At 34.6% G+C, this 12,653-nt stretch overlaps 1 protein-coding gene across 9 annotated transcripts in view; it reads right to left on the reverse strand.

Annotated features, from left to right (window-relative positions):
• Positions 1 to 1,126: 1,126 nt before the first annotated feature.
• Positions 1,127 to 12,653, reverse strand: part of ASB15 (ankyrin repeat and SOCS box containing 15) — a 55,420-nt gene continuing 43,893 nt past the window's right edge. For 5 of the 9 annotated variants that reach the window (XM_074268100.1, XM_074268101.1, XM_074268102.1 and 2 more), the window contains 5 exons: positions 11,678 to 11,923; positions 10,985 to 11,156; positions 8,659 to 9,229; positions 7,889 to 8,042; positions 1,770 to 2,594 (listed from right to left, as the gene is read on the reverse strand). In XM_074268100.1, the coding sequence (XP_074124201.1) occupies positions 2,422 to 2,594; positions 7,889 to 8,042; positions 8,659 to 9,229; positions 10,985 to 11,156; positions 11,678 to 11,923 (1,316 nt within the window). In that variant the 3' untranslated portion in view covers positions 1,770 to 2,421. Of the gene's footprint in view, positions 1,496 to 1,769; positions 2,595 to 7,888; positions 8,043 to 8,658; positions 9,230 to 10,984; positions 11,157 to 11,677; positions 11,924 to 12,653 lie in introns of those variants that run through there. The other 4 variants (XM_074268104.1, XM_074268103.1, XM_074268108.1 and 1 more) reach the window with 4 other exon arrangements.

The following is a 12,653-nucleotide window of genomic DNA, read 5'->3' on the forward strand; positions in this document are numbered from 1 at the left end:
AACTCTGGAATGGTTGGCTGTTTCCAGCTCATTTTACAGATGAGGAAACTGAGGCAGGTAGGATTAAGTGATTTGTCCAGGGTCACCCAGCTAGTGCCCAGAACTCAGGAAAGTGGCTCCAGGACCGGCATGCTGACCACTGGGTGCCTTTACTGCCCTATGAGGCTGGCACAGAGCCTCTACAGAGAAGGCCCACTCACTCCCTTTATTCTAGCAATCAGAGAACATCAGAGTATTGGGCTATGGGGTGCCAGGAGGACCAATAACTACTGGACCACCCTGAGGGTAAGAGTGAATTCCCTGCCTTCGCTTCTTAAAAAAATCTCTTCTTTCATGGGTTAGCTCAGGTAACACCTCTCATAGGGAAAACTCTGCTGAACCCCCCAGCCCTTAATGTTCTTTCTCTCCAGAAAATAACTTACAAGGTTTGTGTAAACAGTGTTCCTCTGGGAGACTGCAAATTCCTTAAGGGGAGGGATTGTTTCATTTTTGCCTTAGGAAATCCATGGTACCTTACAAAGAGTCAGGACTTAATAATGTTGGTTGGATATAACTGTTTGGGGGAAGTTGACTTGATGCACAGATTTGTCTTGGAGTTTTCAAACAGAATGTATTAGTTATGACACTGTGTCCCAAGGAGGCTGTGACATTGGTTTGTTGATTGTAACCATTTTGATTCTTAGGTTTAAAACTAGAAGCAACCTTATGGTCACTGAGTCTAACCCCTTTGCTTTCAAGAAAAAGACATTGAAGCCCAGAGCAGCTAAATCCCCAGTCACCAAGCTTATTATGAGCTAAAACAAGATTTGGACACCAGGGCTTCCTGACTCCAAGTCTATGCCGGTGAAAAAGTCAACGGCAAAGGTAAAACACAAGCATGATCTTTGTGTCCAAGGCCATAGCAAGTGTTTTCTGGAGAGGAAATGGTGGCCTTCTATTTTCACACTTAACCATCCCTAAATTGCAAAGGCACAATTACAAACATTCCTTCTCTTCCTGAGAGATTCCATTCTTTCTGGTCCTTACACATCATCCCCATTATTCTAAATGATGCAACATGTACTGCTGTAATTTAGCAATAGATTTCTTCCTAATATCTGCTGAAAAATATTATAATATGTTCATGTAATTTTAACATTTTTATTAGTTCTAAAAACTGACAATATCACATTTGTCTCTTTATTACTTCAAGAGTTGGCTGGGTTTACTTTAAACCAGATAAGGTGATATTTCATGAGAGCACACTGAAAATCAGAATTTATCCTATGTTCAATGATATACAGACCTTCTGTATAATGCTAAGCAGATCTTATAGTGAACAAAACAGCATGGGAGAGTTCGGCTTTATGAAAGGCAGCATCCAGAAGTTTGTCATAAGGCGGCTACAGAACCAGGATTCTATTAACTTCTTTTTAAGTCTCATTAGTGGGTGCAGTTGTTCCTTTCTCCCAGTTAATATATGAGAAACACTGCCTCCCCTTTCTTACTGAGCTCCCTGGAAAACAAAAGCACAATAAAATTCAGTCTTGTGGGAATAAAAAAGATCAAATCTCTTCTGGATGTTAGTGATTCCTTCAGTATTGGAGGTTTTGGTTTTTTTCCTCCATGATTGTCAAGAGAATTTCTTTATTGTCTGCCTACAACATGTTGAGTTAGTTCAAATGTTTTGGATCTGATATTTCATTTAGTTAATTGACCCAGAAATCAATTAAAGGAAAAAACAAGAAAATGTCAGAGTTCCATTAGAGCTAGTCCCATACTTTGAAATGCCATGTCTCAGGCTAGCATCTTTATGATTGTTTTTCCCTTACAATTGCATTAATAGAAATCAGTACAGCATTTGTCAAGACCTTACAGTAAGATCATAAAATAAAATACATGATTTGTAACAGTTCAAGTCAAGCACGTGTAGTTTACAGGAGAAGAAAGTGGGGGAGTTTAAAAATCTTAGTTTCTTAACTAATTTTCTTTGTTCATCCAAAAAATAGCAGTTCTGCTACTTGGGGAACACACATCAAAGGGAAATTATGGCTTGGAACAAATGTCTGATTTTTTAAAAATGAAGTTATCAGAACACATTACAATTAATACTACTCAGATAAAGCAACAAATCCTTGGTAAAGAAAACAAAGGCATGAGTAATTCATTGACCATGCCTAGTTGAATGAATTAAGAGCAATCATGTCTCTAGGACATCATTGTCTCTTACCATCAGATCATTGGGAGATGTCAAATTAAGAGATATAAGGAAATTTTAAAAATCTAAGTAAAAATGGCATTTGGAGCTATAAAAGACATTCTCCTAAAAGGAAAAAAAAAAGTTGTTTAACAGAATTATTAAAGGATTTTAAATATGCTTAAATTTACTGAATAATTCCAACAATATATTGAGAAGGAATGATTTTTAAAACTTTTTAGGAATCATGATAACCCTAATTCTTGTCCATATAGATCATATTCTTTAAATAAGATATATTCTCTCAAGATAGTTGGTAGAGGAAGGTTCTTTACAATTTCTGGTTTGCATAGTCTCTTTAGTCCCATAAGTCTTCGAATTCGTAATCGACACAAATGCTTTAATGAACAGGGGTTTTCTAAAAAAAAAAAAAAGAAAAGAAAAGAAAAGGTATTATTAAACAGACCATATGAGCCTTTCTGTTGCAGAATAATATGGATATAAGTTTTGGGAATGAACATTATGAAAATCACAATTCTTGTTCATTTCAAATAAAGGATTATGACAGATTGCTAATGGAAAAATATGTTCAGAATGTTAATTGGTTCTCTATTCATTTTTAGGACCTATTAAAGAATGATATTTATACATTTCTTCCTGTGCTCTTTGTGCTACTCATTTCCTGAGCATCCAAATAACTTCTGCCTCAAATTTATCACATACCTTTGAAACTGTTACATCTATACGTCATTTCAAATATAGGATCAGTCTCAAATTTATGCTTTTGTCAATCTCATACATCAGTAGAAATTTCAATTAAAAAAAAATAATACTTTGGTTAAGTACCAGATGGCAATATATTTTACCATTTAGATTTTCTGCCTTTTTTTTTTTGTTTGTTTTGTTTTTTAATAAAGGCAGCACAGCTAGTGAATAGAGGCCTGGCACCAGAATCAGGAACACCTGGGCTCAAATTCCATTTCTGACCCAGACATTTTATTACTCAGAGACCTTGCTAAAGACTTTAAGTTGTGGAATAGAAGCAGAGGCAGGTAGGTGGTGCAGTGGATAGAGCACCAGTCCTGGTCAGGAATCTATCACTTCGGATGCTTACTAGCTGGACAAGTCACTTAACTTCTGTTTGCCTAAGTTTCCTGATCTGCAAATCAGGGATAATAATGGCACTTACCTTCCTGGGTTGTTGTGAGGATTAGATGAAATCATAATTGTAAAGTGCTTAGCAGAATGCCTAGTATATTGTAAGTGTTTTATAAATGGTAGCTATCATTATATTAGATGTGTTTGGGTAAGAGTTTCCTTTCTAAGAGTTTCCTGACATCAATTTCCCAGACCTATAGTCTCCAAAATATTTTTATGACAATAAGTATAAAAATATTAGTATGTCATTCTGAACAATTAGTGCTCTTTTCTCAAAGTGCTTTAATCCCCTTTGTAAATGTTCTAACAGTTAAACATATGTATTTTATTGAAACACTGTTTCCCAATGGTTTGATTATAGAATGTTGATAAACATGCTGAACAGAATCATTATTTCTACTTTTAGCTTATTGTAATTTTACTTTACACCCGAATGAATCCATTTTGTTATATTTAAATAGAACAACACTGACATCCAGTGGCCAGGTACATTAATTGTAGTTGATCAGTCTTCACAAGTTGAAGTAATATACTTCAATATTCAATTTGAGATTTTGGCCATACGAAGGGGTGCCTTCACTGAGGCAAATGGCGATGCCCTTGTACTTGAGCAGATGTTTTCCAGGAGCTGAGAAAAGTCATCCACTGATTGTGAACCTTCTGAAGATAAACTTCTCTCTGAACTTATCAACTAAATTGGTCCTTAGTCATCAAATTTTACAGTCTGAGACTAGGCTTGTAACTAGGAAATGATCTAGTTTTCCTCAGCCTGCCAGGGCTTAAGTGCTCTACTGGCACACAGACTTCAGGAATCTAGTGTAATCTCCAAGCCATACTAGGCCAGATCTTTTGTGGAGGTGCTGATGAAGTACTTAAATCCTCCAAGGATCCATGATTCCATTAGCTTAAAAAGTCTCTTAAACAATGGAATTCAATCCTTTTATGTAACAGTAAATGCTTGGTGTGGCCCAAAAAAAGAAAAAAAAATCTTAGATCTGGTATCCAAGTCTGGTGATAAGATTCAGTTTCTGACATGAGCTGGGTTGGTCCCCAGTCAACAAACATAGTCATTTTACCTATTGCTTGACCTGTACATGAAGATTTATCATCTTGTAGTTTCTACCAAAACCCAAGTTCCATTGACATAACCTCTAAGAACCAAAGGTTTATTCCATGTTGTTATAGGAAGCAGAATAGAATTTTTGTAGAGGTGTTAAAGAACTAAAAATATAAAAATGATTGATGTCAGGGAAAACTTGTTAAGATTATACTACTTTTTTTTTTAACATTTTTTTTAAACTGAGTTCCAAATTAAAAGGTAAGTTGAGTTCCAAAAGGTAACTGAGTTCTAGTAGAGAGACAGAGACAGAGGGATGGGGAGAGAGAGAGAGAGAGAGAGAGAGAGAGAGAGAGAGAGAGAGAGAGAGAGAGAGAGAGAGAGAGAGAGAGACAGAGACAGAGACAGAGACAGAGACACGAGGGGGGGAGGAGGAAGAGGAGAGGGAGAGTGCTTTAATCTGTATTCAGACACAATTTTTCATCATAAATCCTTCAAAGTAGTCATGGAACATTGTATTGGTGAGAATAGCAAAAGAATTTACAGCTGATCATCCCAGAACATTGCTATTACTTTATACAGAGTACATTTCACTTTGCTTGAGTTCAAGGAAGACTTTCCAAGTTTTTTCTGAGAATTCCCTGCTCATCATTTCCCATAGAACAATAATTGTAATTACAATGTATTTATTCAGTCATCCCAATAAGGCTGATAGACTTAAGTAACTTTAGAAATGGATATTTATTACATTGTATAGATGGTATCTCTCCAAAGTTCACAACACACTCTCCCACAATACAGAATCTAGAGGAAAGTGGTCTCAAACTAAGAACACATTTGGCCGAGGAGGTGACACAGCTCCTGAGAGCACTTTTGCAAGAATTCTCAATATATTTCCCTTAGGTAAGCTGTTATTTGTCTGCTGGTCTCTTTGTAGAGACTTGAAGCTACTCTTCCCCTTTACTCCCATCCTCAGTAGTTCCTAGGATGCCAATGATCTTAATTTATCTCCGGGTTCCACTTGTGACTCTGGATTTTCTCCCCATACCCTAGCAGCCCTTTTTCCCTGAAGGAAATGTTAGGCCCTGCAGCCCATTCCACTGACTGATCAGTTATTCCCAGAGTCTTCATTGTGTGTAAAGTACCCAGTCCAACTGTGTTCCCACTCCTCTCCTTCTCCTGGTTAGGCTCCTGATTCTCTGATTTTCTCCATCACGCCTCCACAAAGGTATATTCCTCTACCTCCACCCTTGTCTTCAGCTTCTTGTTATATGCTGTCTCCTCCCATTAGAATGTCAGCTTCTTGTGGTCAAGAACTGTCTTTTCACTCAGACCTGTTTTCCCAGTGCTTATCCCAGTGCCTGGCAGTGTAAATGCTTAATAAATGCTCTGGCCCAGGAGAAACTGAGGTAATGGCTAAGACTTTTCTCCTTCCCTCCAAGTGATTTCTACTCAAAGACTTGATTAAAAGGCTTTTAAGCTTTTAGATGCTTGAATTTCTAAGTTCTGAACTATTTTGTTATTTTATAATTAATCCATGGATAAAAGTAATAGTAATAATAATAATAATAATAATAATAATAATAATAATAATAATAATAATAACCAAGTTTCCTCAACCAATTTGAATATACTTCTGGTACAATGTCATTCCAGTTAATCCAGTGCCTTTTAAGGACATCTAAATCAATTAAACTTTTTCTATGCTTAGCCTGCAGTTTATGATTAACTGATTCAAAACAGGTGTTTTTACTTGGTTAAGGCACCAGAGCATAGCATTTTATCATTCTAAGTAGAGTGGGGTAAAGCATAAATTGACTTAATCTATCCTCACTCTTACATGTGGGAAAGTTCTGTGCTTCATTGAGTGCTTCAAAATTTAAAGGTCTTTCTTTCTAGTTAGTTTATGATCTTTTCCATCTGGTCAGAAACATATACTCTCTCCACTCAAATTCATTGCTACTACAATCCATAGATTTGCAAATTCAATTTTAATTAGTGTAACGGACTCTGAAACTACAATAAAAATCTTAACACCACCCATAATTTTGCTACCAGTTTAGATGCCAGTTTGGATTTAACTCAAGATTCTGATTTTCATTTTCAGGTTCCTAAATGATTAGGGAATGGCCTTTCAGGAATGGAATTATATTTTATTACTTTAGCTCAATAAGTGAAGCAGCTATGTGATGCATATAAGTTATTTCTTCTCTAAGAACAATTTATTCCTGTTATAAAATCCAAGGAATAAGTATTATTATTTTATATATTTATTTTATTCATGTCATATTACTACATACATATATATTTTAACTTATAATAACAAAGAATATGTATTATTGACCTACAAAGTCTCAAATTAAAAAAACTTTAATATTTCAACAGACTAGAGCAGATTATGACTGAACCATGGCTTCTCATCTGATGTGATTCTTGTTCACCTCTTTCCATAATACTTCAAAGAGAAATCTGCTCAGTAAGCTGATGACTACCATCTGGTTCTTTTGTTATTTTGTGAATACCAATGCAACATGTGAGATGCCAATATATTAATCTTGACTCTCACTTCATGGATGTTTCTTTTTTCAGTCATCCACGTCCTTAATATTTTTTCCAACTATTTCCTTCATATTGGTCAGTACTGGCAGTGTGATACAATCTACTTCCCTGCAACATGAATCTTTCCATTGTCCATTTAAAAAATTCAAGTTTCAAAAATCTAAAGCTGTTTTCTTAAATTCCATTTAATTAATATATAAGGAAGTTTCTTAGTGATGTTTTCCAGGTCAAATTATAGTTAACTCTAAACAGTCTCACACTGGGGAACTTTTTCTTTTACTCCTCTCTTTGCTCTTCTACAACTAAAATTATAACTTGTGGGCATGTTTTCAATATACTTTATTATCACAATGCTACCTTATGGTCTGGTTTTTATCTTACAGTCTTAGAAAGTTTACTACTGTTATAAAAACTATTTTTTAAAATTTTTTCAAAGATAAGGAAGAATCTTAAGAAATAAAAGCAGTGACGAGGACAGACAGCTTTATTGTAAATATCACTGACCTATAGGCTTTAGAGTTGGAAACAACTTTAGAGATCACATAATCTAAATTTATTTCATCTTTTAGATGAGGAAACCAAAGTCAAGAGAGTTCAAATTACTTGCCTGAAGTCACAATATTTGCAATTGACAGAGCAAGGACTAGAAGCCAAGACTTGAGTCTCAGGATCATAGTTTTAAAGAAACTAATTTTTTTACTTCAATCTTATAGGGAGCTTCTCAGTTATATAACTATATTAGACAGTTGGAAAAATATCAGAGAAACCTCTTACATCAAGAGAAATGTTAAAACCAATAAAAGGGCACAGGAACATTATTTAAGAGATAAAAACGCAAAGTTTAAAAAGATGAGCTATCAAAGAAAGTTGTGATACTATTCCAGGTTGAATTGAAAACACATGAAATTTTTTACTTAATAACAAACTTTCATTTTTACCTAATATTTGACGAATTTCTGGCCATTCTTTCTGTACTTCTAGTGTAGATTTCAGTTTATCACATAAAGGGACATAATCCATATAATCTATTAAAATACGCATAACACGACCCACCAAATGCTTCATCCAAGGAACTGTAATAAATTCACAGAACTGAAAGAATTTTTAAAAATATATAGATTAATATTTTTAAAATACTATACATGAATATATATATATTATATATATGTATATGTACATATACATAGCGTTGCAGATTATTTATAATGAAGGTATCCAAAAACACTACTCCCCTCTTTGCAGAAAACAAGGGTCCCTTCAAAACATGGGTTCTTTTCATCTTTGAGTATAGATGCAGGTACTTCCTTATGACAAAATCAAAATAATTGGAAAATAGTTTCTTATTTTTCTGAAACTATCAGCCCAGAGAAATATGTTATGTTCAGTAATAACTGCTTCTACTTTTCATCAGTCTTCTATCCAATAACCTAAACCATATATGTTCTTAGTTATTTTCCAATTCTTCTGAACTCATTTTGACCCAACTCTAATTCAAAAGGTAAATTGAAATTTTATATAATCTATTTTATGTATTATTATAGGTATTTGTTAGGAATATTGAAGTAATGAAAACACCACCAAAGCTACTATTTTCTCAGTGTGCTTACACGTGCACATGTAAGCTTCCACATACAAAGTTAGTAATGGAAGATTATAACAAAACTCAAAAAAAAAAAAAAAAAAAAAAAAAAAAAGGAAACTAACTTACCGGATTATCTTTTATTACACAAGAAGTCCATCCTGGTAGAACATCTTCTTCAATCTCAGACCACACAAAGGAATTTCCAAAGATATCCCCATGCATGCAATCAAAGCACATCTCCACTTGAAAGCCATTATTTAGCAAGAGTCTAAGCATTACCTCATCATTTAAAGCATACTGAATGGCGCTGGGGAACCTAGTGTCATTCACATGCATGAAGTAACAATTGACATTTGCTCCATGGGAGAGAAGCAATCTGACAATTTCATGATTGCCAGCTCTCACTGCCACAAGCAGACAGTTCAGGGGATCTTGGTTTGGATCTGCACCTGCAGCCAATAGAACCTCTGTACAGAGAATGTCATTATTGGAAACAGCAAAATACAGAGCAGTCTTCCGTCCATCATCGTAGTTCTCAGAAATGTGATCAGCCAGGGGAGTATTGACATCAAAATCATTTTCAATGAGTAATTCTAGACACTGCACATTTTGGCCTTCAGCTGCTGAATGAATGGGAGTTAACCCACTTTTCTGTATCGCATTTTTGGATGTTACTGGGATAAGATATTTCAGAGCCCTGGAAAAGAGTGTCAGATGTCCATGCTATATAGATGAAAAAAAAAAATCAAAATTCATAAAATCTTATTTTTCCTTCTAAACATATTTTGATATAAAATTTTTAACCCTATGTACACAGTCTTCCTAATAACTCCTAAATTTCCATGCTTTATTTTTGTTTCTGATTCTAGTTTCCTTAGAGGCTCTTCAGAGTTTCTTTGAATAAATTTTATTTAAAAGAAGCAGCTCAGTACAGGCTTTGGAGACAGTGGCCTTTGAGGACTTGACTTCATGTCCTTCCTCTTATATAAGTTAGCTGTGTAACCATGAGCAAATCATTTAATCTCACCATTGCTCACTCAGGTGTTAAGTTTATAAATGAGAAAAAGTTGCTGAGTAGAATGAATAGAAAAACGTTGTACTCGAAGGTATTCCCCACCTCAAAGAAGATAGAGGTCCAAATTTCTAAGCTGAACAATGTTCGCATGTAGGCAAGTAAGACATTCTTTAAAATTATAAATAAAAAAGTCAGGTTTAGTTACTATATAGCACTCTTAAAATTTTTATTTTGTTACATAAACAAGATGAGAAATCTCTGTAAAATAATATAATGGATATGCATTTCCTATATGTGTTTGTGTGCTTTGACCTGAAAGAGAAGACTCTACTATTTTATTGGATTGTCAATCAAACTAAACAAGATCCCTAATCACACCATTTCTAGAGCAGGTGATAAATGGTTGTGAACTTTTCACACTTGACTGCTCAGCTAGATCATGTATGAATGACATAATTAGAGATAATTTGATTTCTTATGGCATCAAATTCAGAGCTATCATGTGTGAATTTATGGACACTGGGATTAAATCCAAGTAAAAGCAAACAGTGTCTCATTCAATCTCATTCATGTAGCACTGTGAATTTAACCCTCAAATTTCAATGGTATGGACATGTCCCTGGGGTTTTGAAGCCTTTATCAGCAAAGCATAAACTCTTGTCAGGCTTTACCAAGATAGAAAGGTTTCAAGTATGAGGCTAATGATCTGACCTCTGATTGGTTTAGCTAGCTTTGGCAAAGTTGTAATCTAGCTGATCATAGGATGATTAGTTTTTTAGCCATTGAAACTTAGAAAAACTGTTTGTTAAGGCATGGAGGACTTACAATGTTTTAATAGAGACAGTTCCATTGCTGATGAAATACCATTTCTCTGAAGTTCTACAGTATATTGTGAGCAATCTATAGCTAAGTGACTTTACTAACTTGAATTCTGAGTCTGAGAAATATTCAATAATCATTACATATTGCAAATACTATTACAAATACTAGTTACTATTGTAAATACTAGTTTTTTTGTTTATTATAGAGGTTAATGACACACTAAATAACAGAATTCCTCTATACATACTATGTATAATTAAGTCTATAAATAATGGAATATTTCAACCTATCCTTATCTAATACCTATTAGTTCTAGTGTGAATTAACCAATATGCTATTAAAATATCCCTTTGAAAAATTAATACAAGGCACTGTGGTGAAGCTTTGTATAATGGAGTTAGAAGATATGGGTCCAAACTTTTTCTAGATCTATGATGATCCTTTGTAGTGAAAGCCATCTTTAAAACTTTGAGCCTGCATGCAAAAATTTCAGAAAAGGTACTTTTAGCTTTTCACTAATTATGGAATAATTATGGAAATAATTATGGAAAAATAAGAGGGTCTTGAGGAAAGAACCAAGCTGACTTCTGAACATGTCCTCTGGGCCCTACTTACAAGTAATGTCCTTCATAGGCAGCTCGATGAATAGGAAGGTGTCCTGATCTGTTAGGCACATTTCCACTTCCTCCATATTCCAATAAAAGAGAAATACAGTCAGGATTCCCTCCTCCTGCTGCCTCAAACAGAACAGATGCCCCATCATCCGCCAAAGCAAAAACATCACCGCCTAGGATGAGACATTTATCATAAGGATAGCCATATACAGTTGGTGAAATTGTCCCCTTAAAAATTGCCTATTTTCATTTTTCCTTATTTAGTAGATGTTAATTTTAAAAGAAAGGGTAACAGCAACAACAACAAAACCAGAATAGATCTTAGAAACACTAAAGCATAGTGGTGTAACATATGATGTCAGGAATAACCTTAGAAGTAAGTTTGTCAATTCTCCTACTCCCTTTTTCAGAATTGTGTTGAAATATATCACATTATGCCAGAAGTATCAATCTTTTCAACGTGTATTTTCTTTCAGTTGATTTGGACTGAGACTTTTCTCTGTCTGGACATTCATTATGACTCATCCATTCCTCCCATGCATTCACCAGAAAGTGTCCCCAATGTCCCATAATAAATGGAAAATCTCAACCATTCATTCATTTATCTAATAATAACTTCAGACTATTTATTTAGAAGGCATTGTTATGTGCCAATAACAGATAGCTTTTACTGCTCTAGTTTCTTCCCATGTACCTTTATGGATGAGATGTTCTAACACGTCACAATGACCATATTCAGCAGCAACTCCCAAAGGTGTTATTCCAAAGCCATCCCGCAGGTGCACATTTCCTCCATTCTTTAGAAGCAGAGCAATAATATCCTTGCGGCCCTGTTTGGCCGCCTCGTGCATTGCTGACCATCTTTTGATACATGGCAGGTCAAGTATAGTGTTATGTTTAATGAGAAGAGACACCATGTCATAGGAACCCTTTTTTATAGCTTAAAAACATAAAAAGAATTCAGATAAAATTCAACCAATCACTAATATTTTTTATTTTATATACTAAAAGTTACAATCAAAAGAAAAGATGAATGATCACTTGTTAGGGATGTTTTAAAGGGATCATTTGTCAAATATGAAATGAACTCTCTGGCCTCTAATTTTCCTTACACATTTTGTGATCAACTACCCAAAGGTGGATGTTAAGCTTTTACTTCAAAGATGATTAAATTTTTCATATCATGTCAATGCAGCCCAATGACTTTAGACGTATAAAGGAAACTTCAAGATTTCTACATGAACATATTCTTTTCCTCATTTAATGATGTGCTAGGATTTTATGGCTTTGTTTTGTAAAACAAAATATATTCTGAATAAAATCACTCCATATTGAGTAAGATTATAATTTTAGGCTTTGATAAACATGCTAGAATTTTAAAATCCCAATGACTACTGATACAATGGAGGCACCTAGCAAGAAAATTTGTTGTTCAGTTGTTTTTTAATCATGTCCAACTCTTTGTGACCACATTTGAGATTTTCTTGGCAAAGATATTGTGGTTTGCCATTTCCTTCTTAAGCTTATTTTATAGATAAGGAAACTGGGGTAAGTGATTTACATAAGATTACCCAGCTTATTAATGTCTGAGGCTAGATTTTAACTCAGAAAGATGAGTCTTCCTGACCCAAGGCCCAGCATTCTATCCATTGTGCCACCTGTCTTTCCTT

This window comes from Sminthopsis crassicaudata, chromosome 5 (assembly GCF_048593235.1).
Source record: "Sminthopsis crassicaudata isolate SCR6 chromosome 5, ASM4859323v1, whole genome shotgun sequence".
In the NCBI taxonomy this organism is placed as follows: Eukaryota; Metazoa; Chordata; class Mammalia; order Dasyuromorphia; family Dasyuridae; genus Sminthopsis; species Sminthopsis crassicaudata.